The 26363-nt window shown below is 45.7% G+C and overlaps 2 protein-coding genes across 7 annotated transcripts in view; one reads left to right on the top strand and one right to left on the bottom strand.

Annotated features, from left to right (window-relative positions):
• The window catches only part of MICU2 (mitochondrial calcium uptake 2), a 117176-nt gene extending 92111 nt beyond the window's left edge, over positions 1–25065 (bottom strand). For 2 of the 3 annotated variants that reach the window (XM_054718674.1, XM_054718675.1), the window contains exon 1: positions 24796–25065. In XM_054718674.1, coding sequence (XP_054574649.1) covers positions 24796–24981 — 186 coding nt within the window. In that variant the 5' untranslated portion in view covers positions 24982–25065. The remainder of the gene's footprint in view (positions 1–24795) is intronic. The other variant, XM_054718676.1, reaches the window with a different exon arrangement.
• The window catches only part of FGF9 (fibroblast growth factor 9), a 250548-nt gene that overhangs the window by 4502 nt on the left and 219683 nt on the right, over positions 1–26363 (top strand). The window contains exon 1 of one of the 4 annotated variants that reach the window (XM_054718678.1): positions 25282–25364. The exons of 1 other annotated variant lie outside the window; for it this stretch is intronic. The gene's annotated coding sequence lies outside the window, so the exon portion shown is untranslated. Of the gene's footprint in view, positions 1–25281; positions 25545–26363 lie in introns of those variants that run through there. 2 more of the 4 variants (XM_054718679.1, XM_054718677.1) reach the window with 2 other exon arrangements.

Raw genomic sequence — 26363 nt, 5'->3', positions numbered from 1 at the left:
AGTGCTTACTACATCATTAATATTGTTAAATGGTTAAAAAAAAGTATGCAGGAATGAATTAATCTCTATTAAATGGGAATCAATTCAAAATTCAATGTGATATTTAAAAAAATAACCATTTAAAAACAGATTTCAGTCTATTCAGTGAACCAATATGCACATGCTTGGTTTTTGTTCTTCTATATTTTAAATATATTTTTATTGATTTCAGAGAGGGAGAGAGATAGAAACATTGATGAGAGGGAATCATTGATCGGCTGCCTCTGGCATGCCCCACACTGGGGATCGAGCCCACAACCTGGGCATGTGCCCTGACTAGGAATTGAACCGTGACTTACTGGTTCATAGGTCCACGCTCAACCACTGAGACACGCCAGCCTGGCTGTGTTTATATATTTTAAACCCTATTAATAATTTAATAAATACCTTTAGAGAGCTAGGTATGCACTCTGCCATGTTCAACTACACTAAAGAGATATGCACAAAGAAATAAAAGTTCTCTTATTATATTCCTTTTATTATGTGTATGCCTTTTATTATAACCACAAATTACTGCAGTTAATTACTTTAGATGAAAAAAATGCCTTCATAATAAGAAGAAATAGGTAAAGCCACTGACAGGTGGTGCCAGTGTTAACTGTTCCAAAGCATATTGCCTTATTTTTCTCCAATTGTGGAAATTATGGAATCTCAGAAACTGGATTACACAGCTCCTTCACACTCTCCTGTTAATCTGAATGAATGATCCAATGGATTTCAGACCTCATGACATATTTGGCTTAAGTTTTAATACTTTTTTTCAGCGTTAGCTTATAGTTCATTGACATATCTTAATACGGTTTGACTAAGAAAAATGGGGAAGGTCAACTGGGGAAAAAAAAAAAAAAGGGAGACAGCCGTGACCGGTGTGGCTCAGTGGATGGAGTGTTGGCCTGTGGACTGAAGGGTCCCAGGTTCGATTCTGGTCAAGGGCATGTACCTTGGCTATGGGCACATCCCCAGTAGGGGGTGTGCAAGAGGCAGCTGATGGATGTTTCTCTCTCATTGATGTTTCTCTCTCATTGATGTTTCTCTCTGTCCCTCTCCCTTCCTCTCTGTAAAAAATCAAAAAAATATATTTAAAAAAAGGAGACATATGTACTACCATTTGTAATACTTTAAACAATAAAAAAAGAAAAATAAAGCACAGTAACATACAAAAAAAATTTTTGCTATTAAAGTGTTTTTGTAGGAAATGAGCAGGGACGAGCCATACAGTTCACTAGAATTGACAAAATGTGTAGTTTCCTAGCAAAGGTACTAAGATGCACGCTGTTTGTATTTCTGTGGATGTTTATTAATTACATTACTAGTAAAAGAAGTAATACATAGGTAACACAATACAGATAGAAAAGTGATACACAGATATGACTATATATTTTGGCAAGTTAATTTACCGTTCAAGCAAAGCTCTGCTTTTTATCTGAGAAGTACAAACTACAACAAGTCATTTCAGACTGGCATGGATTTGCCAAATCTCCCTTTCTGCTTTTACCTTATTCTTTGGAGATATTTCATGATAAAATATTATTGCTGTCATTTGGTAATTTCTGAAGATACTTTTAACAGTGAAGATTTAAAAAGATTCCATTATAGAATTTGCTCTGTTGTGACTGAAAACCAAATACTGTTTTGTTTTTATTATTTTTTTTCTTTTTGGCTTTAAAATAGCACCAAGCATAACAAGTAAACAACTGCTAAATAACTGGAAAAGAATTTCCACTTTACTATGTCAATTGCCACCACTATTGGAACTCATGGCCACTTTTCTATTCAACTCATCAACCTTCTATGTCTTTTATAACAGTTGGTGTCAAATGAGGAATGACTTTCTACATGTTAACCTCCCAGTACAGAAAATCCTATCTAATAAAAGAGTAATATGCAAATTAACCATCACTCTGCTACACCCACAAGCCACACCCACAAGCCAATCAGGAGCGAGTATGAAAATTAACCCAACCAAGATGGCTGCAGCCACGGAGAGCAGGAGGCTTGGGTTTCCCCGGTAATGGAGGAAGCCAAGCTTTCTGCACACCCTGGCCGGCCTAGACCACCATTCAAGGCTACAAAGTTTCAATTATAGAAGGTGAATAAATCCCAACAAAAATGGCTGAAGCCACAGAGAGAACAGGAGGCTTGGGTTTCCCCGGCGATGGAGGAAGCCAAGCTTTCCTCACACCCTGGCCGGCCTATGCCTCCACTCAAGGATACAAAGTTTCAATTATAGAAGAATAAATAAATCCCAACAAAAATGGCTGCAGCCACGGAGCAAGCAGGAGGCTTGGCTCCACTCAAGACTACAAAGTTTCAATTATAGAAGATAAATAAATCCCAGATACCAGGGCTTCCAGCTTGAGTCTCCGGGGGCGTGGCCGGCCTGCAAACCACCATAAGCCCTTTGCCCAGGCTGCCCCATGCCCCAAGGGAACCCCCACACTGATCCGAGACACCCTTCAGGGCAAACCAGCCGGCCCCCACCTGTGCACCAGGCCTCTATCCTATTTAATAAAAGAGTAATATGGAAATTGACCATCACTCCAACACACAAGATGGCTGCCCCCATGTGGGCACAAGATGGCCACCACAAGATGGCCAGCAGGGGAGGGCAGTTGGGAGGGACCAGGCCTGCAAGGGAGGGCAGTTGGGGGTGATCAAGCCTGCAGGGAAGGGCAGTTAGGGGTGACCAGGCTTGCAGGAGAGGGCAGTTGGGGAGGACCAGGCCGGCAGGGGAGAGCAGTAAGGGGTGACAAGGCCAGCAGGGGAGGGCAGTTGGAGGAGACCAGGCTGACAAGGGAGGGCAGTTAGGGGTGACCAGGACAGCAGGGGCGGGCAATTAGGGGAGACCAGGCTGGCAAGGGACGGCAGTTAAGGGTGACAGGGCCAGCAGGGGAAAGCAGTTGGGGGCAACCAGGCTGGCAGGGGAGTGGTTAGGGAGTGGTCAGGCTGGCAGGAAGAAGCAGTTAGGGTCAATCAGGCAGGCAGGCAGGCGAGCGGTTGGGAGCCAACAGTCCTGGATTGTGAGAGGGATGTCCGACTGCCCATCCCTCGAGGGGTCCCAGATTGGAGGGGGTGCAGGCTGGTCTGAGGGACACACACCCCCATGCATGAATTTCATGCACTGGGCCTCTATTAAGTAGTATAAAACTGATGAATCAGTTATTAAGTTTGCATAATTGCTAGCATGTGCCCAGGCATCCCAAAGAACTTCATATTTGGTAACAGTGGAATCTCTACCAAATATGAAGTTCTTTGGGATGCATGTTAAAGAAAAATTTTTATCTTGACTCCTGAGAATTTTAGGATCTTATATGAGAAACAAAAGCAGTGAAAATGTAGTTTATGATGAGTTGTTACATACCTATTTTATGGGCAGGCATGGACAGAGCTAGTCCTTGGGTAATCCCTCTCTTTTAAAATTTATTTGGTGAATAACATACTCCTTTACTCTTTTTTTAAAAAAAATCCTTACCTGAGGATATTTTCCTCCCAATGATTTTCAGATAGAGTAGAAGGAGGTGGGGAGAAAAACACTGATGTGAGAGAGACACAAGGATTGGTTGCCTCCTGCACGAGCCCTGACTGGGATTAGGGCTTGAACCTGCAATTGAGATATGTGCCCTTGACTGGTGTAAAAAATAAGGCAAGCCCCCCAATTCAGGGGTCCTGGTAGAACATGAAGCACACTCAGGAGCCAGGCTGCAAGGCAGATAGCTTTACTTCTACGTAGAAGGGGGCGCACACATGGTCTGGAAGCACGCACACACAGAGCAAGTGGTCTGCTTGACTTTATAATCCCTGACGCACATGACCTGTCCCTCACTCTTTTTTTTTTTTTTTTTTTTTTTTTTTTTTTTTAAATTTCTTTATTGATTAAGGTGTCACATATTTGTCCTCATCCCCCCATTCCCATCCCACCCCTCTCCCCACGCATGCCCCAATCCCCTGTTGAACTTAACCGTTGGATAGGCTTATATGCATGCATACAGGTCCTTTGGTTGAACTCTCCCCCTCCCCCCACCCTCCCCCTACCCTCCCGTATCCTCCCTCTGAGGCCCGATAGTCCGATCGATGCCTCCTTGCTTCTGGTTCTGTTCTTGTTCCTCAGTCTATGTTGTTCATCATTTCCTCTAGATGAACGAGATCAAATGTCACTAGATATATACTAATAAGAACTGAATGTGAGACGAGCAATAATATTTATGCTGACAGGCAAATGAATCAATCTGTAGCGAGCTTCCCCCTGGACCAACAGTTCTTTTGAGACCCAATTTCGATGTCCAGTAGTTCCTTACGTGTACATGTCAGCACTGACCCCTCAGCTCTGGATGGTGGACAAATGGTGGTAATGGAGGTCTGACTCCCACTGGTTTGGTCTCGGCCGATCCCAGGGGCACGGCGTCACCTGGACTAAGGGGCACGTGGCCTCACCCATATCCAAGGGGCGCGTGGTCTCACCCGGGCCTGGGACCCAGCATCACCCGGATGGATCCAGGGGCGCACGGCCTCACCTGGACCCAGGATCTGGCTTCACCCGTACCCAAGGACACTTGGCCTCTCCCAGACCCAGGGGCACGTGGCCTCACCCGGGCTTAGTTGCACAAGGCCTCACCTGGATCCAGGGACACATGGTCTCACCCAGACCAGGAACGTTTGGCCACTCCCAGACCCAGGGCCACTTGGGCTCACCCGGGCCTAGGTGCACGAGGCCTCATCCGGATCCAGGGACGCATGGTCTCACCCGGACCCAGGGACGCGTGGCCTCTCCCAGACCCAGGGCCACTTGGGCTCACCCGGGCCTAGGTGCACGAGGCCTCACCCGGATCCAGGGACACATGGTCTCACCCGGACCCAGGGACGCTTGGCCTCTCCCAGACCCAGGGCCACTTGGGCTCACCCGGGCCTAGGTGCACGAGGCCTCACCCGGATCCAGGGACACATGGTCTCACCCGGACCCAGGGACGCTTGGCCTCTCCCAGACCCAGGGCCACTTGGGCTCACCCGGGCCTAGGTGCACGAGGCCTCATCCGGATCCAGGGACACATGGTCTCACCCGGACCCAGGGACGCTTGGCCTCTCCCAGACCCAGGGCCACTTGGGCTCACCCGGGCCTAGGTGCACGAGGCCTCATCCGGATCCAGGGACACATGGTCTCACCCGGACCCATGTCCCTCACTCTTGACTGGAGCTCAGGTGCACAGTCTTTTGCAATTGGCTAATTCAAAGGGAGGGGTTGGCCTTTGCTGTTTCAAGATGGCGGCCCCCAAGGGAGCCGCAAGCCATGTGGCCAACATGGCGGCTGCCAAGTTACGCAGTCCAAAATGGCAGCTGTCTAAACTGTTTTTTGACAGAAAAGATGATTTGCTTATTCTCACACTGGGAATCAAATCTGAGACCCTTCAGTCCGCAGGCTGATGTTCTAACCACTGAGAAAATTGGCCAGAGCCTCCTGTACTGTTTACATAAAAGTTTATTCAAGGGAATAATCCTAGTTTAAGCTTGGAAAGAAGGAACAGGTATTTGCAGGCTAGAATAGATAGAGCCTGACATGCTGAAATGAAATCAGGCAACTCAAATCTCCAAAACTGAATTGCTAGTGAAGTCCCACAGAGTAACTCTGAATATTTAAAGACTTGGGTGGATTTGGTCACTTTGTTTAGTGTAAAATTAGTTCCTAAATATTTATGGCTATTGTTTAGATTCTCTTTTAACTTACAATTTTAAAAAACTTTATAGATGTATCATGTATTATTACCACTATTAATAACATCCCTAAGAATTTATAGGCGGACTCCTTAGGCTCTGAAAACTTGAATAACCTAACTCCCTTACAGGCGAGGGGTTAAAGAGAAGAAATTTGAAGATGCTCCCTAGGATGATGAATCTTTACGATTTAAAGGAAAGGGATACAGAAACAAAGGCATTTATAAAGGTTTAAATCTATCCTTTATAAAGGATAATCTAGAACCATAGGGCTAACAGAACATACACTGGACAAGAAAAGAATGTACAGTTAGAACAGAAGTGAATATCATAAATTATCTGATCTGAGGCTAATGGCATGATCAAAGCAGTGAACCAGAAAATTTTCGAAGTAACATTTGAAATATTTCATAATGTGAAGGACAAATACTTTCGGGACAAGGGACAAGGATGTAACCTAAAAATTTAGAAGGGACAAGGATGTAACCTAAAAATTTAGAGCAGACCTACACTATATGGTCATACTTCCTGGTGTTTGTAACTCCCTGAAATTACAAGTGAAAGAAAATATGAGTATGCACCTATTGGGAGAGACTACGTAACTTTTATCACATTCTCAAATAAATTCACAACATATTCAAAGGTTAAGTGACAAAGATGAATAGCAAATCTGAGTGAAAATATGATAAAATACGGTGCTATGATAAAACTAGAGGCCCGGTGCACGAAATTCACGCACGGGGGTGTGTGTCCCTCAGCCCAGCCTGCAACCTCTCTAATCTGGGACCCCTCGAGGGATGTCTGACTGCCTGTTTAGGCCCGATCCCGGTAGCATCGGGCCTAAACAGGCAGTCAGACATCCCTCTCACAATCCAGGACTGCTGGCTCCCAACTGCTCGCCTGCCTGCCTTCCTGATTGCCCCTAACCGCTTCTGCCTGCCAGCCTGATCACCCCCTAACCACTTCCCTGCCAGCCTGATTGATGCCTAACTGCTCCCCTGCCAGCCTGTTTGCCCCTAACTGCCCTCCCCTGCAGGACTGGTCAACCCTAACTGCACTCCACTGCAGGCCTGGTCCCCCCCCAACTGCTCTCCCCTGCAGGCCTGGGTCCCCCACAACTGCCCTTCCCTGCAGGCCCAGTTGCCCCCAACTTCCCTCCTCTGCCGGCCTGGTTACCCCTGATTGCCCTCCCCTGCAGGCTTGATCACCCCCAACTGCCCTCCCTTGCAGGCCTGGTCCCTCCCAACTGCTCTCCCCTGCTGGCCTGTTCGCCCACAACTGCCCTCTCTTGCAGGCCTAGTCCCTCCCAACTGCCCTCCCCTGCTGGCCATCTTGTGTCCACATGGGGGCAGCCATCTTTGACCACATGGGGGCAGCAATCTCGTGTGTTGGAGTGATAGTCAATTTGCATATTACTCTTTTATTAGATAGAATAGAGGCCTGGTGCATGGGTGGGGGCCAGCTGGTTTGCCCTGAAGGGTGTCCCGGATCAGTGTGGGGGTTCCCTTGGGGCGTGGGGCGGCCTGGGCAAGGGGCCTGTGGTGGTTTGCAGGCCGGCCATGCCCCCCAGGGACCCAAGCTGGAGGCCCTGGTATCTGGTATTTATTTATCTTCAATAATTGAAACTTTGTAGCCTTGAGCCAAGCCAAGCCTCCTGCTTGCTCTATGGCCACAGCCATTTTGTTGGGATTTATTTATCTTCTATAATTGAAACTTTGTAGCCTTGAGTGGAGGCCTAGGATGGCCAGGGTGTGCGGAAAGGTTGGCTTCCTCCATTACCGGGGAAACCCTAACCTCCTGCTCACTCCATGGCCCCAGCCACCTTGGTTGGGTAAATTTGCATACTCACTCCTGATTGGCTGGTGGGCGTGGCTTGTGGGTGTCATGGAGTAAGTCAATTTGCATATTACTCTTTTATTAGATAGGATGATTAGTAAAATAAAACACTCCAATTTTAAGTACTACCCACATTAGTGTACACAGTTAACTTTAAATAACTGAGATGAATATCAGATTCAATCCATTTTCAACATATGGCCATAGAGGTCTCTTAAAATTTAAAAGAAAAAAAAAAGTTTCGCCAACAGGACAAAGTATAAAATGAAAAATTTACAAATTCATGGTCCTTTAAAAAGGTCTTGCGTTTTCTACTAACTAAAGCAGATTAATTAAAATAAAGAATATACAACTGCTGTCTAGCCAGAATAAAGCAAAGTGCTGAAGAACATCTTTACTGTATAAAATTTCCAAATAAAAGCTTGGTCTTAATAAAATCTATATGTATATCTGCACAGTTTTGACTTTTCACTGTATCTTTTCTCTGAAGTGGCCATAAAACCACTGTAGGCTGCCTGCCCCATACTAGGTCCTTCTCTCTGTACGAAAGCAGTTATCACACTAAGCATTTAATATATACAGCTTTTAAATAGAGAAATAACTAAAGAGAAATATGGGTGAGAAGAAACCAGAGAGCAAGGATACAGGGGCTCTTAAATGGACAATTATGATCAAATTAAACTGAAAAAGATTTTGTCTTTAAAACACGTAATAGCCCTAACCAGTTTGGCTCAGTGGATAAAGCATCGGCCTGCGGACTGAAGGGTCCCAGGTTCGATTCTGGTCATGGGCATGTACCTTGGTTGTGGGCACATCCCCAGTAGGAGGTGTGCAGAAGGCAGCTGATCGATGTTTCTCTCTCATCGATGTTTGTAACTATCCCTCTCCCTTCCTCTCTGTAAAAAAATCAATAAAATATATTTTAAAAAAATAAAAAATAAATAAAACACTTAATAGCGTGCTTTAATCTCTTGGCTTTGATACTGCAAACACACAAAACATAGCAATCATATAAATTCTTATCAGTATAATCTTTTTTAAAAAATATAATCTTCTAATTGTATATATCAGCAAACGAGAAAAATGACATCATATTCCCAAATGGCAGATATAGTAAGTTAATCATATGTTGCTTTATTTTTACTTTTTTGTTAATCCTCACCCAAGGAGATTTTTCCATTAATTTTTATGGAGAATAGAAGAGAGGGAAAGACAGAGAGAGAAACATTGATGTGAGAGGAACACATCGATTGGTTGCCTCTTGCACCAGCCCCGAACAGGGCCTGGGCTGGGGAGGAGCCTGCAACCAAGCTATGTGCCCTTGACTGGAATGGAACCTGGGAGCCTTTGGTCTGCAGGCCAATGCTCTATCCACCGAGCCAAATAGGCTAGGGCAGTGGTCGGCAAACCGCGGCTCACAAGCCACATGCGGCTCTTTGGCCTCTTGAATGTGGCTCGGCATTAGAACCACTTCTTCAAAATAGACTCGCCCAGGCTGAAAACTGAGTTCTGCGCATGGGCCACGAAGTTTCAATTGCACTGTACGTGTGCGCCTGCACATGGTATTTTGTGGAAGAGCCACACTCAAGGGGCCAAAGAGCCGCATGTAGCTCACGAGCCGCGGTTTGCCAACCACTGGGCTAGGGCAATCATATGTTGCTTTAATATCTAGAATGATTTGAGGAAAAAGATTGTGCTTTCCTACTTAAAGTTTATTTTGCCTGATTTTAAAAATGGTATGCATTTCCAATGCACATACTAGCTAAGTGATGAGGGACGGAGAAGGGAGATGCCTGGAACCATCCTAATATATAAAAACCCTGTGTCCATCACATTGGACCTAACGCCCAGAATAAAGCAAAGTGCTAAAGAACATCTTTACAGCTCAACCTAGCGCCCAGGCTGTGCGGTGCAGCAGGCTCTGGTGGGTGGGGACTTCTGGCAGCGGAGACGGGGAAGAGTGAGGCGGGGCCGACACTCACACTCACTCACAATTGCACACATGCACAGACACACACAGTGCCCACCAGTCACAGCCTTTTCTCCCTTTCTTTCCCTCCCTCCCAGCTCGCTCTCAGAGCCTCTCTCAGAATGAGGAAACAAAACAGACTGGGCCTGAAGAAGCCTGGATGGAAGGGAGGGCCGACAGAGGGTGGGGTGGCCCCCACTGGCCCTGCCCTCTCCCAGCCTGGAAAGAGGAAGAGGGACACAGGGAGGCAGGGAGGCCTGGAGGACTGCTGAGAAAAACAAAGAGAGACAGAGACTGGGCGAGATTAGGCTGGCAGGGGAGGGCAGTTAGGGGCGATCAGGCAGGCAGGCAGGTGAGCAGTTAGGAGCCAACAGTCCCAGATTGTGAGAGGGATGTCCAATTGGAGAGGGTGCAGGTTGGGCTGAGGGAACCCCGCCCCCCATGCATGAATTTCGTGCACCAGACCACTATCTACACTAATAAAAGAGAAACATGCAAATTGACCGTACCTCCGCTATGCACACAAACCATGACCACCAGCCAATCAGGAGCGAGTATGAAAATTAACCCAACCAAGATGGCTGCAGCCACGGAGCAAGCAGGAGGCTTGGGTTTCCCCGGCAATGGAGGAAGCCAAGCTTCCCGCCTGCTCTGGCCAGCCCTGGCATCCGCTCAAGGCTACAAAGTTTCAATTATAGAAGATAAATAAATCCCAACAAAAATGGTGGTGGCCACGGAGCTGGAGAGAGCAGGAGGCTTGGGTTGCCCCTGGCGATGGAGGAAGCCAAGCTTCCTGGCCGGCCCTGGCCTCTGCTGAAGGCTACAAAGTTTCAATTATAGAAGATAAATAAATCCCAGATACCAGGGCCTCCGCTTGGGTCGCCGGGGGGCGTGGTCGGCCTGCAAACCACCACAGGCCCCTCCCACAGGCCACCCCATGCCTCAAGGGAACCCCCTCCCGGGACACCTTTAGGGCAAACCAGCCAGCCCCCACTCGTGCACCAAGCCTCTATCCTATCTAATAAAAGAGTAATACGCAAATTGACTGTTACTCCAATACACAAGATGGCTGCCCCCATGTGGACACAAGATGGCCACCACAAGATGGCCAGCAGGGGAGGGGAGTTGGGAGGGACCAGGCCTTCAAGGGAGGGCAGTTGGGGGCAACCGGGCCTGCAGGGAATGGCAGTTGGGGGGGGGGGGACTCAGGCCTGCAGGGGAAGGCAGTTAGGGGTGACCAGGCCTGCAGGGGAGGGCAGTTAGAAGCAAATAGGCTGGCAGGGGAGCAGTTAGGCATCAATCAGGCTGGCAGAGGAGTGGTTAGGGGGTGATCAGGCTGGCAGTCAGAAGTGGTTAGGGCTAATCAGGAAGGCAGGCAGGCGAGCAGTTGGGAGCCAGCAGTCCTGGATTGTGAGAGGGATGTCCGACTGCCCGTTTAGGCCCGATCCTACCGGACAGTCGGACATCCCTCGTGGGGTCCCAGACTGGAGAGGGTGCAGGCTGGGCTGAGGGACACACACTCCCATGCACGAATTTCATGCACCGGGCCTTTAGTAGTAAGTATCATACAGCAGATAGTAATTATAAAATGACAGAAGAGAAAACAAACATATGAATGAACTTAAGTTGCCTTTTTAAAGATTTTTAAACTTGCTTAGAGAGCAAAGTCCAACTCTATTCAGTATATATAGGACATACTTAAAATGCACTGATTCAAAAAGGCTAAAAATGAAGGGATGAATAAATACTTATCACACAAATGGAACAATTAGTTTGCAATCATACCAGACAAAATAAAATTTAAGCAAAATGTATTCAACAGACAAATGCTAAAAGCTCTATTTCTCAATGAAAAATAAGTTAATATCTATAAACCAAATAATAGAAACTATAGCCAATCCAAGAATAAATAAATAGAAATTCACTATACATAAGACACACCACTCAGCATGAGAATTCAAGGGGGGGGGGGAATTAAGTAAAGACATAAATGATCTAACAATGTTATTAGTATATATATAAAAGCCTAAGTGACTGTCTGGTAGCTATGACGTGCAATGACCACCAGGGAGAAGACATTCAATGCAGGAACTGCCCCCCTGCGGTGACTTGGCAGCTGTGGTTCTTGGGTGACGCACCTGGAACCAGAGAGGAGGGAGCCTGATTCCTGGGTGTGTCACCCAAAAACTGCCCTCTTGCAATCTGGGAACCCTCGGGGGATGTCAGAGAGCCTGTTCTGGCCCAATCCCCACAGGCCAGGCTGAGGGACCCCACAGGCCTCTAGTGATATATGATAAGAAACACATAAGGTATAAAGTTTTTAGTACATAACACATAAACTATACCTTATACATGCAGATAAATTAAAATTTTGTAAGGTCATATTTCTTAATAGTAATCACAACTTTTATTCCACACACCACACATTCATGGAACTTTCATAGATGTCAATAAAAATTTTCTGTATAGACCATCCCTACTTAAATACAGGGTTCATTAATTATTATTTCTATAATGAAATTGCTTACAAACTGAATATATTTGCTATTGGTTGACTTTACCAAATATTTACCAGTTTTTAAACTGTAAGTTTAAGTTCATATACTGCTATTAATTGTGGGTCAGGATATGTTTATGAAATGTTGTAATTCATAACACTCCAAAATTCACAGGAATAAAGGCATTTAATTTGTATACATTTTCAACTAGAACATATGTTTTAAAGAACAGTAATTTTTTACTTGAGTTCAGCTAAACAGATATAATTGCAAATAAATATCACTACAAAAGGAAAGGCTAAAATATGCTTCTGCTTTTATATTACAACTAGAGGCCTAGTGCACAGATTCATACACATTGAAAGGAAATTAATTAGAAGGTGGCTGGTGGGTGGGACTGGGCGAGACGGGCCGGACACACCCTGAAGCCAACTTCCCATGGTTTCACCGTGGCCGGCTGCACCTAGATTGGCGCTGGGGCTCGAAGGGCATATGTGGAGTTGGCTCGAAGGGCGTATGCGGAGTGAGCCGGGTCCCTCCAGCAGGTGGAGTCCCTTGGCCTGGCCTGCTGGGATTGGGCCAAACCCGGCAGTCCAACAGCCCCTGAGGGGTCCTGGAGTGCAAGAGTACACTCTGCCAAGGTGCTGTGGCTTGGCAGCTCCTGTGTTGAGTGTCTGCCCCGTGATGGTCATTGTGTGTCATAGCTACCAGTCGGTCGGCCAGTCACTTAGGCATATATATATATGGAAAGAAAAACAAATATATATATATATAAATATATATATATATATATATATATATATATATATATATATATATATTTGTTTTTCTTTCTTTCTTGTCTCCCCTCATCCCCCAACACTGACAGTATGATATATATGTATGTACTGTCCTTCTATTACCAAGGAAGGAAAAAGTAAGACAACCTCTCATTCATGCAGGACAAATAGCTATGCCAAAAGCACAAATTACATATAATTACAGGGTACTATTTTGTCATCTTTCTTTTTATAATCTAGCCATTTACACACTTTGATTTTTGACTTCCATTTGGGTTTATTAACATCAAAGCTTTGTCATCACTTATCTGTTTTGAAGGCATTTTTACCTGGGGCAATAATGTAAAAAAAAAAAAAAGATTTTGCATTCTTGCTTTACTGTTGCAAGAGTTTTAGTCTTCATTAGGTTTACAACATTTCCTGGTTATTAAATTTGTGTATGTAACTGTAAAGTTTACTGCCCTTGGCATACCAGTTTTAAATGTACTGTCACGAAACCCAATGCACTGCACACAAATACACCCTGATCCAAGTATACTCCCACACACTTTAATTTAACCTCTGTTAAACTCTGTCTTATTAGTATCTTTTCCCCCCTTTCACAAAAATAATCACCACAACTTGAAATACAAGCAATGTCAATTTTACTATATGAATTCCTTTTTTTGAAAATACATTTTTATTGACTTCAGAAAGGAAGGGAGAGGGAGAGATAGAAACATCAATGATGAGAGAGAATCATCGACCAGCTGCCTCCTGCACACCCCCACTGGGGTGTGAGTCCACAACCCAGGCACGTGCCCTGGCTGGGAATTGAGCCATGGCCTCCTGGTTCATAGGTCGATGCTCAACCACTGAGCCACGCTGGCAAGGCTGTTGAATTGTTTAGAGCTCTTACAGCAAATTGAAATAGCTCCATCTTATTAATTACATTATTTGAGTTTTTAGAATATTCATTTATATGTGATAGAAAAGAGACCTACATCAAATGAAACTTATAAAATCACCCCCAAGTTAATATATTTGTTTGATTGTTTAAACATTATGATCCACCTTCCTTGCTTTTATTTATTTAAAATTTGTGACAATATTTTTTCCCTTTTTAATCATTACCCAAGGACATGCTTATTGATTTTAGAGAGGGGAAGAGAGGACAGAGAGAGAAAAACATCAATGTGAGAAACATTGATCGCTGCCTTTCTGTACGTGCACCATCTGGGGATTGAATCTGCAACCTAGGTATTTGCCCTGACTGGGAATGGAACCAACAATCTTTCGGTGTCCATGACAATGATCAAATCTACTGAGCCACATTGGCCAGCGCATGACCAATTGTTTTAGTCAGGTTGTACTCATAAAATATAAAATGAATTCAAATATGAATTTAAATAATATCAAAGAAACAAGACAGGGATGCCCACTTTCACCACTCCTGCTTGACACAGTACTGGAAGTGCTAGCCACAGAGATCACACAAGAAGAAGAAATGAAAGGTATCCAAATTGGACAAGAAGAAGTAAAATTATCATTGTTCGCATATGACATGATGTTGTGATTATAGAAAACCCTTCAGACTCCATAAAAAAACTAATAGATTTAACAAATGAATTTTGCAATGTAGCAGGATACAAAATTAACATCCAGAAAGCTATGGCATTTTTATACACCAATAATGAGCTCACAGAAAGAGAAACTAAAAAACAATCCCATTTACCATTGCAACAAAAAAAATTAAGATACACAGAAATAAACTTAACTAAGGAGGTAAAAGACCTGTACTCAGAAAACTACAGGATGTTGAAAAAAGAGATAGAAGAAGATATAAAGAAGTGGAAGAATATACCATGTTCATGGATTGGTAGAATCAACATCATTAAAATGTCCATACTACCCAAAGCAATCTATAGATTCAATGTACTCCCCATTAAAATAACAACGGCATATTTCACACACCTAAAACAAACTCTCCTAAAATACATATGGAATAAAAAAAAGACCCCCGAATCCCTCAGCAATCAAAGAAGAACAATGTTGGAGAGATCACAATACCAGATATCAAGCTATATTACAAAGCTACTGTTCTCAAAACTGCCTGGTATTGGCACAAGAACAGACATATAGACCAATGGAACAGATCAGAGAACCCAGAAATCTACCCAGGCCATTATGCTCAGTTAATATTTGACAAAGGAGGCAGGAGCATACAATGAAGTTAAGACAGTCTCTTCAATAAATGGTGTTGGGAAAATTGAACAGATACTAGCATGAAACGAGATCACCAACTTACACCATATTAAAAAAAAAACACCTCAAAATGAATAAAAGACTTAAACATATGACGGGAAACCATAAAAATCTTGGCGGAATCCACAGGCAGCAAAGTATCAGACTATCTCATAGCAATATCTTTACTGATACATATCCTAGGACAGAGGAAACTAAGGAGAAAATAAACAAATGGGACTACATCAAAATAAAAAGTGTGTGCACAGCAAAAGAAACCAACAAAACAATAAGAGAGCACACTGCATGGGAGAATATATTTGCCAAATGTTATCTCCGATAAGGGTTTAATCTCCAAAATTTATAGGGAACTCATACATCTTAACAAAAGAAGATAAACAATCCAATCAAAAAATGGGCAAAGGACTTAAGTAGACACTTTTTGAAAGTAGACATACAGAAGGCCAAGAGACATATGAAAACATGCTTAAAGTCACTAATTATCTGAGAGATGCAAATCAAAATGAGGTACCATCTTACACCTGTCAGAATGTCTATCATTAGCAAATCAACCAATGACAAGTGTTGGTGAGGATGTGGAGAAAAAGGAACCCTTGTGCACTGCTGGTGGGAATGCAGACTGGTGCAGCCACTGTGGAAAACAGTATGGTGTTTCCTAAAAAAAAAAAAAATTAAAAATGCAACTCCCTTTTGACCCAGTAATCCCACTTCTAGGAATATATCCCAAGAAATCAGAAACACCAATCAGAAAGAACATATGCACCCCTATGTTCACAGTAGTGCAATTCACCATAGCTAAGATTTGGAAACAGCCTAAGTGCCCATCAGCAGATGAGTGGATTAAAAAACTATGGAACCTCTCTCTACACAATGGAATACTACGCTGCTGTAAAAAAAGAAAGAACTCTTACCATTTGCAACAGCATGGATGGACCTGGAGAGCATTATGCTAAGTTAAATAATCCAGTCCGAGAAAGATAAATATCTCATGATCTCGCTTATTTGTTGAATATAATTAACAATATAAACTGATGAGCAAAAATAGTTTCAGAGACACAGAAGCATGGAACGGACTGTCAAACCTCAGAGGGAGGGGGGCGGACACGAGAGGCGTGGTAAGAGAACAACCAAAAGACTTGTTTGCATGCATATAAGTATAACTAAAGAACAGAGACAGTAGGGTTATGAGGGCTTGTGCTGGGGGGTGGGATTGGTTGGGGAGAGGTTAATGGGAGAAAAAGGAGACATATGTATTACTTTCAACAATAAAGAACTGAAATAAATAAATAATATCAAAGAAAAACAAACCATATTTGGTGTTTTCTTAGAATTTTAATAATTATTCAATGTCATGATGCAATGTTATGCATATTAAACTAATAATATCAAGGTTTCTTAAAAATAATTTGTTAGATAATACTTTTTAGCAACATTGAAAAACCCCACCAAAAGAAAGCCATTAGAAGTTTTTGGCAATTGGTCCCATATTCATCACAATTGTTGTTTCTAAGCTCTCATCTTTAGGAACTGTTAAGTCATCCCCTCTTCCCACTCTATGTGCTTTTCTCCAGTAGCAGTGTCATTACAGATCCCTCCAACAGCCCATGTCCTGATTCCACCTCCTAATTTTCTAGAGCTGTTCACAATCAGGTTCTTAAAAAAAAAAAAAATTACAGAGAAGGAAAGTGGAATTAGGTCTATAGCCAGCTTTTAGGATTAACCACACCCTCTGCTTTCACTCATTACAACAGAGGAAGAAAACTTGTTACCATCAAAGTCCAAACGTTGTACAATGGTCTTGACTTCATATAATTTCCTTTCAAAAAGACTTTGACCTATACTTACCTACCTCCCAGATCTGTGACAATTTTTTGCCTCTTTATCACATTATCCTGGCAGCATTCAAATGTCCTCTATTGTCTCATGTCCTAATATATAAAAGCCAGGGTCTGTAACGACAGACTGAAGGCTCGAACAACACCTGAAGTCAAGCCTGCAGAAAGCTGAGGGGGCTGCTGAGGGGACTGCAGATCAAGCCTGGAGAGAGGCCCGGAGAGAGGCAGGGTCTGATCCACAGCTGTTGATCAGCTGTTGCCTCTCTCTCTCTCTCTCTCTCTCTCTCTCTCTCTCTCTCTCTCTCTCTCTCTCTCTCTCTCTCGGCTTTGCCAGCAGCCGCGCCTGTTTCTCTCCAGGTCTCCGAGGGGGGTGCTGATCAGCCCCGCCTCTCTGATCAGGCCTGGAGATAGAACCAGAGACGCTGACTGGCATAGAAACCGACCAATCAGAACCAAATCTGGGTGAACTGTGAGGAGCCAATGGCTGCCTAGGAGGCGGAGCTTTTGACGCTGACTGGCATAGAAACCAACTAATCAGAATCAAATTGACTGGCAGGGGAGGGCAGTTGGGGGCAACCAGGCTGGCAGGGGAGGGCAGTTGGGGGCAACCAGGCTGGCAGGGGAGGGCAGTTGGGGGTGAGATCAGGCCAGCAGGAGAGGGCAGTTGGGGGCAACCACGCCAGCAGGGGAGGGCAGTTGGGGGTGAGATCAGGCTGGCAGGGGAGGGCAGTTGGGGGCGAGATCAGGCAGGCAGGCAGAGGCAGTTAGGGGAGATCAGGCAGGCAGGCATATGGGTTAGGGGCAATCAGGCAGAGGCAGTTAGGGGCAATCAGGCAGGCAAGCAAGCAGTTAGGAACCAGTGGTCCCAGATTGTGAGAGTGATGTCTGACTGCTGGTTTAGGCCCGATTCCACAGAGATCGGGCCTAAACCGGCAGTCAGACATCCCCCAAGAGGTCCCCGATTGGAGAGGGTTGCAGGCTGGGCTGAGGGAACCCCCCCTCCGTGCACAAATTTCGTGAACCAGGCCACTAGACCTATCTAATAAAGAGGGAATATACTAATTGACCATCACACCCTCACAAAGATGGCGGCACCCACAGCCAATAAAGAGGGAATATGCTAATTGACTGCCACGTCCTCAGAAGATGGCAGCGCCCAGTCCCCTCAGCCTGCCTCATCCAGCCGGAGTCCCCCAGTCCCCTGCTGAGGGTCGGCAGGCGCTCTGCACCTCATCCCGCCAGAGTCCCCCAGTCCCCTCAGCCCTGCCTCATCCAGCCTCAGTCCTGCAGTCCCCTCAGCCCGCCTCATCCAGCCGGAGTCCCCCAGTCCCCTGCTGAGGGTCGGCAGGCGCTCTGCACCTCATCCCGCCAGAGTCCCCCAGTCCCCTCAGCCCTGCCTCATCCAGCCTCAGTCCTGCAGTCCCCTCAGCCCCGCCTCATCCAGCCAGAGTTCCCAAGTCCCCTCCACCCTGCCTCATCGAGCCAGAGTCCCCCAGTCCTCTCAGCCCCACCTCATCCAGCCTCAGTCCCCCAGTCCCCTCAGCCCCCCCTCATCCAGCCAGAGTCCCCCAGTTCCCTCAACCCCACCTCATCCAGCCAGAGTACCCCAGTCCCCTCAGGCCTGCCTCACCCAGTCCCTGCAGCATCCAGCCTCATCCAGCCAGAGTCCCCCAATCCCCTCAGCCCCACAGGGGAAGGCAGTTGGGGGTTATCGGGCCTGCAGGGGAGGGCAGTTGGAGGCAATCGGGCTGGCAGGGGAGGGCAGTTGGGGACGATCATGCTGGCAGGGGAGAAGTTAGACGTCAATCAGGCTGGCAGGGGAGCAGTTAGGGGGCTATCAGGATGGCAGGCAGAGTGGCTAGGGGCAATGAGGCAGGCGAGTGCTTAGGAGACAGCAGTCCCAGATTGTGTGGGATCGAACCTAAACCGGCATTCAGATATCCCCCGAGGGGTCTCAGATTGGAGAGGGTGCAGGCTGGGCTGAGGGACACCCCCTCCCGTGCACGAATTTTGTGCACTGGGCTTCTAGTCTTAAAATAAAAACCAAAACCTGCCTTTGGTCTCTTACCTCCTGCTCACTGCCTTTTACATCCTTTATAGTAACACTTCTAGAAAAAAGTATCTCTATTCATTTATTTGCTTCCTTACTTCAGTCTCTCACCACATCCCAATTAAATTTCACCAAAATTCCTCTTGTCAGTGTCACCAACAACTTCCCTATTGTCACATCCAAAATTACATTTTCTGTTCTCCTCCTTTCATCCAGACTTAAGTCGGTACTCCCTCCTTCTTGAAGGTTTTTCTTGTGACTATGCTGCCATGGTAAGCACACTTATCTAATACTTTTTTTGGGTTATGGAAATGTCCTACTTTGAGATTATAAAAACTGCCATATGAAACTTCTTGTTATACTTATTACTAGAGGCCCGGTGCACAAAATTTGTGCACGTGTGTGTGTGTGTGTGTGTGTGTGTGTGTGTCCCTCAGCCCAGCCTGCACTTTCTCCAATCTGGGCCCCTTCGAGGGATGTCCAACTGCCTGTTTAGGCAGTCGGACATCCCTCTCACAACCAGGACTTCTGGCTCCCAACTGCTCACCTGCCTGCTGCCTGCCTGATTGCCCTAACCACTTCTGCCTGCCAGCCTGATCACCCCCTAACCATTCTCCTGCCAGCCTGATTGACGCCTAACTGCTCCCTGCCGGCCCAATTGCCCCTAACTGTCCTCCCCTGCAGGCCTGGTCACCCCCAACTGCCCTCCCCTGCTGGCACGTCACCCCTAACTTCCCTTCTTTGCAAGCCAGGTCACCCCCAACTGCCTTCCCCTGCCAGCCCGATTGCCCCTAACTGCCCTCCCCTGATGGCCTGGTCACCCCTAACTGTCCTCCCCTGCAGGCCTGGTCGCCCCCAACTGCCCTCCCCTGCTGGCATGTCACCCCTAACTTCCCTTATTTGCAAGCCTGGTCACCCCCAACTGCCTTCCCCTGCCAGCCCGATTGCCCCTAATGCCTCCCCTGATGGCCTGGTCACCCCTAACTGTCCTCCCCTGCAGGCCTGGTCGCCCCCAACTGCCCTCCCCTGCTGGCCTGATGGCCCATAACTGCCCTCCCCTGCCAGCCATCTTGTGTGTTGGAATAATGGTCAATTTGCATATTACCTCTTTATTATATAGGATAATGATGCTACAGTATCTTCTTTATGAAACAGAAGAAAATACTGTTTTATTCTCAGAATTAGTTATGCTTCTGAGCAACTGACTATAGTCATGTGTCGCTTAATGACAGGGATAAGTTCTGTGGTTTTGTGGTTGGGCAAACATCAGAGGCACTTACACAAATCTAGATGGTACACCTCACTACATCATCTGTATGGTATATCGTACTTGCAGTCTGTTGTTCACAGAAACATCGTTACACAGTATTATGAAGCAAATAACTGGCCTGTTTTCCTCTTTGAATTTGTTGCTAAGTTTAAAATCAAGCATAATACAGAATCTCACAGCATACATCTTAATCTTTTTTAAAGCTTCATCTTGTATTTTTTATTTTCCTCTCCATTTAAAAACTATAAATTGCAGTAGCATTTTTCTAAGCCACTTAGAATCCTTTCAGTATTAAGGTCAGCATAAATAAACACATTTAAATATAGTTTAAGAGTGGGGGAGGATGTCTACTTTTGTCTCCCTACCTGCTTTCCAGGTACCCTCTTCCCTCTTTCCCTTTATTTGTTTGACATTTCAGAGATTATCATTGACCATATCCTAGGCAAGTTACCTGTCATTTTGTTACTATGCTGAAAGCTCTTCTCTGAGATTGATCAATCAATCAACCAAATCAATCATTGTCTGCAGCCCTTTTCTTCCTCCTCCTCCTTTGCCCGGGGTGAGAAGAATGGGCACAGCTTTTGGAACACTGGTTACATACAGGGAAATCTAGTATCCACACAAACATGACAGTCATGAATTGAAACGTTTGGATAAAACAAGAATCCATGAGTCCAAACAGATATAAATGAATGGATGAACAGTGGAAAAGAGGAAGCTCCACAAAGTCTCAAAGTACCACTTTCCAAAATACTTATTAACGAGAGACCCGATGCACGAATTCATGCACGGGTGGAGTCCCTCGGCCTGGCTGGCAATCAGGGCCAATGGGGGTTGGGGAGCGGCCTGCTGGGGGGAGGGACTGCGGGAGGTTGGCCCCAGCAGCAAGCTAACCAACGGCTGATTCCACCAGGAATCGGGCTCCTCCTCCCTCCTGTCAGGGTCGGGGCGCGGGTGAACCAGATTCAGGGCTGTCAGGGCCCCAGCAGCACGGTCTGGGTCAGTGCGCGTCACAGCTACCGGCCTGTCGTTCGATGACTTCGGCTTTTGTATGTATAGATGAGTACAAAATATACATTAACTTTACAGCTAAGAAACCTGGCAGATACCTAATCTTACTAAATGATGAAAGTTAATTTCATCAGTAGAAATCTGCATCACGTGCCTCCTAACATCATGCACTGACAAGAACACAGCATGGTTTAGTGTTATTCATAACCCAAAAAGCCTAAATCATGAGGCATCAATCAAATCTAAATTAAGAAACATTCTGCAAATTAATAACCCACTACTCATAGATCAGTGAAAATGCTTTAGAACTGCAAACATGCATATGAACACAGATGGATTGAAGCTTGGAGGAAAGGCACACTAATTACAAACTGAATTTAGCCACTTTAAACACAGCTTTGGCTTGGCACTCCATCCTTCTATATTTGTGATATAGTAATATATGTAATTCTTTATGCATTAAATAACCATATGGTGGCAGGTTTAAAAAATACAGGTGATCTAATTTCAAAGAAGTGATACTGATAGCTGTAACAACTATAATGGAAAATATCTGAGATTTCTATTGATGCAAAGTCGGTTACTGTTAACACATTCATAATTGAAGAAAATGTTAAGTATAGGTCAATGAAAACAAAAATGTAATCTTTTTTTAATCTAAGTTCATAGACTCCCTGCGTTCTATGCCTGGGCCCATGAAGGGTAAGTACCCCTAAACTAGTTCCCTTCTGTCCTCAGATAAACATTTTTGTCATATGGCTTAAGGAGCACTTCATGATCTGACTGCCTGCCACCACTTAAGCCATCTTGAACCCCATATTTTGCAGCTCATGTTCTACGGAGTGAAATCCTTACCTTTAGGCTTTGGCAATGCTAATGCCTGCAATATTCTTCCCACACTTTTTGTCTGGCAGACTCCTAATCATCTACAGGTGTCAGTTCACATTGCTTTAGGAAACCAAGACTGTGCTGAATGCACTTCCAATGTGCTCCCATTGCCTCACTTACTACCCTATCACAGCACACTGTGAAAATCGCTCTCCCCATAAACTGGAAGCCTCAAATCCCCATTCTTTGCATGCTGCCTTAGCACAGAGAAGGTACTTCAGTAATTGTGGAAGAAAAGAAAAAAGAATATTCCAATTTATTTGCTGTTTTGTGACTTTGAATTCTACTGTTAATTCCTGATTGACTCTCATAAATGCAAGGCTGTTGGTCATAATGGGAAAAAGAAAAGTGTAGAATTTGATGAATATAAAACTACAATTTTTATTGGAAAAATCACGTAGTGTGATGATTGAAAATGAAGAACATTATCACTATTATTATAAATCCATATCAGAAAGATTTTATCACCTTGCAATACTAAGCAAAATAACTATACTAGAACTAATATATAAAATAAAGTAATACGAAGAGATGGTACACATCTATGTCAGTAATTCTCAACTATGCACATGCTGGTGGTAGCTATGGGGAGGGACTGCAAGTCCCTCCTCAGAAAGTGTTATCAGAATTGATGAGATGGAGGGAGAGTTTTCAAACTACAGGCCTCTCAATCCCTGTTGTATTCAACCACTGCTGCTGAGAGGAATGTGTAGTCATCTTCACTGGTGGTAAAGGATGTGTCGATAGACTTTGTAAAAAAACTGATAATAAAATGTTGTCTGTATTTCTTTAACTAGGCTGAAGGAGGGGAGGGGAGGGAGCCAGGGAGAATCCAAACTACCACACTGGTGTAGTTTTTAGTGTCATGTCAGGAATTTAAAACACAAACAGGTTAGAAGTGGGCCAGAAAAAAGCAATGAGACAGATGAACTGAAATCTCTCTACAAATTGCTTGTTCTGGGGACAGGGGTGAATCCACTTTGGCTGGAAAGTGTGTCTGAGCAGTGACAGGTCCAAGTGTGACTAGAGGGCTCTGAATGACAAAATTTAAAAAGGTGGATTTTATCCTAGGTAGATCAAGACACTAAGGGTTTCCGTTGGGAAGGTTAACCAAAGCATCTTAAGATGAATTAAGGGGTCGAGAATACACAAGTAGAGAAACCAATGATGAATAAACTGCTTGACACAGATTAATAAAAATGCCATAAAACACTGAAAGATAGATCCTGCTACCTGTGATCAGAAATGGTGTAAGGATGCAGGACAATTAGTTATTGCATGTTTTCTCTATGTGACATCTTCATTTATTAAGTAAACGATGTTATTTGTCAATAATTTTAACTCACACGGCCTGCTTTCCTCTTTTTTGTTGTATCAGACTGTTCTTGGTATTTTTTTGTGAGAAAAGCTAATGTAAATCTAACAAACGAACAGAAAAAGAATACTTTTAATTTTCAAAAAAAATTCACACAGGGGTGGTGAGGGCCTGGGGCGGGGGTGGGGGCATGGGCTGGAAGGGATGGATGGGGGAAAAAGGGGACATACGTAATACTTTCAACAATAAAGATTTTTTAAAAAGAATATAATGGGCATTCAATAAACGGCACATTTTAAAAAAAAATCCACACAAAAATATACTAAAATGCCCATAAAATATTTTAAAAGTAGTTTTTCAAATGTTTTACATAGGCATTTTATATTACACTAGAGGCCTGGTGCACGAAATTCATGCACGGGGCGGGGGGGAGGAGGGGGGCATATTGGAGGGGTGTCCCTCAGCCCCTCCTGTGCCCTCTCACAGTCCAGGACCCCTTGGAGGATGTCTGACTTCCGGCTTGGGCCTAAGCCGGCAGTCAAACATCCCTCTCGTAGTCCCGGGCTCTCGCAGTCCGGGACCCCTCACTCCTTACCACCCGCCTGCAGCGGAGGTGGGAGAGGCTCCTGCCACTGCTACACTCACCTGCTGGGAGCCCAGCTTCCGGCTGGGCAGTGCTCCCCCTGTGGGAGAGCACTGACCACCAGGGGGCAGCTCCTGCATTGAGCGTCTTACCCCTGGTGGTCAGTGCACGTCATAGCGACTGGCACTTCTGCTGTTCAGTCGATTTGCATATTAGGGTTTTATTATACAGGAGGACTAGGGGAATTTGACCTTTATTTTAACACATGGAGGTTTTTAGAAGACACGTCTTTTACTCAGTGCTCAACAGTCTACTGAAGCATTATACAGTTGATCATAAAATCTGGAAATTATCAGCCGGTTAATTCTAATGGTTAACATTTTTACGATTAAATGAAAATCATCTATTAGGATAACTTCATCAAAGAAGCAGTCGTACACGCTTAGGTCCGCCCAGATAGGTTAACTGGACAAAACCACCTGCGGGCGGATCTGCGAACCACTTCTCTGCCCAGGGAGGGACGGAGGGACGGAGGGACGGAGGGAGGGACGGAGGGGCGCGCGCAGAGACAAACTCAGGGCTGCGTCAGGACACGCCCTCTGTCTTCACCACCACTTTTGTGTGGTCGCCGTTTGTCCGTGGAGTTGGGCACGGCGGGGCTCTTCCTCCACCCTGTGGGGTCTTCCCCGCCCGGCCCGAACCTGACCCCACCCCCACGGTCCCGGGCCGGGCGTCGGAGGAGCTGGGGCGGCCGGTGCAGAGGGCCCTTCCCTACCTGCGCTAGGACAGAGTGGCGGCCCTGTGGCGCGGCCACATTCACGAGGCCGTGGTACCATGCCACTCCCCCTCCTGCCAGCGCGACGCCGGCCAGTGACGCCGCCACGGGTCTGGCAGCCACTCCGCGCCGCAGCCTTTCGCCCCAGGCCACTAGTCGAGCGCTCCGCGCTGCCGCTGCCGCCATGTTTGCGGAAGCATCCGCGCCCCTTCACGGGAGAACGCTCGCACCCGTTGACCTCGCGAGATCTGCGGCCTCCGCCCCGCCTTCAGCGCCTGCGCCTTGGTTGCCCTGCGTAGGATTTGGGGCGGCGGAAAGGAGTACCTTCTGCCGCCGGCCGGCCGAGAGGAACTGGAGAAACACCGAGCAGCCAGACAGGCCCCGGTCCGAGGCTGGAAGGAGCCCTGTGGTGGAGGAAGTGCCCGTCCGTAAGCCAGCGTGTCTCCTCAGGTCGTTGAGGGGTCTGGGCGGTTGGCTCCGCCCTGTGCAGGAAGCGGCACAGTTAACTGATGATGACTGACAGCAGCCCCGCAGTTTGCCTCCTAGGAACGCGTCCGAACCGGAACCAGGTGTGGAGGGGCTGGGACGCGGAGCCCCACACGCTGCAGGTGCCTGAGAGCTGCATTTGCTCTTCATGCCACACGCCTGCCTGTACCAACGGTTTCTTAACGCTCTCCTGTTGTTCAGAAGTCTGCAGATCCTTTCGCACATGCCGTTTCAAATACCATGAATTAGATGACCTGCCTCTAGTAAGCAGCCTTGGTATAAAGAATTGTTTCTACTTGGCTTACTTAAGCAGCTAAGTCATCTTGCTTAAATTTGATTTTTAAATTGTGGTAAAATATACATAACATAAGATTTACCATCGTAGCCAATTTTATGTCTACAGTTCTGTGGCATTAAGTACATTCGCACGGGTGTCCAACCATCACACCATCCATATCCAGAACTTTTTACATCTTGCAAAACTGGCAAAGTTAAAAAAAATTAAGTGTCCTTCCCGTCTGTTTTGTTCATCCCTCCTACCGTCATATTCTTTAAAAAATATTTTTATATTTTAATTAAAGTTTATAATATTCAATATTAGTTTGTATTAGTTGCATGTGTACAGCAAAGACAATTGTCTACGTTACAAAGTGGTCCCCCTGACATTTCAAGTACTCACCTGGCACCTTAAATAGTTATTACAATACTAGAGAAATATAAATTGATTAAGAAATATAAATTGGCAGTTACAAAATAGGGGATGTAAAGTACAACATAGAGAATATAGTCAATAATCCTATTAATAAAGAGCTAATATGCAATACTAGAGGCCTGGTGCACGAAATTTGTGCACCGATGCCCTCAGCCTGGCCTGCACCCCCTCCAATCCGGGACTCCTCGGGGGATGTCCGACTGCTTCTCGCAATCTGAGACTGCTGGCTCCTAACCGCTCACCTGCCTGCCTGCCTGATCGCCCCTAACCCCTCTGCCTGCCTGCCCGCCTGGTCGCCCCTAATTGCTCCCCTGCTGGCTTGATCGCCCCTAACTGCCTCTGCCTTGCCCTGCACCCAGGACTCAGGATT

This window comes from Eptesicus fuscus, chromosome 7 (assembly GCF_027574615.1).
Source record: "Eptesicus fuscus isolate TK198812 chromosome 7, DD_ASM_mEF_20220401, whole genome shotgun sequence".
Classification (NCBI taxonomy): Eukaryota; Metazoa; Chordata; class Mammalia; order Chiroptera; family Vespertilionidae; genus Eptesicus; species Eptesicus fuscus.
This window is presented reverse-complemented; position numbering and strand designations above follow the sequence as displayed.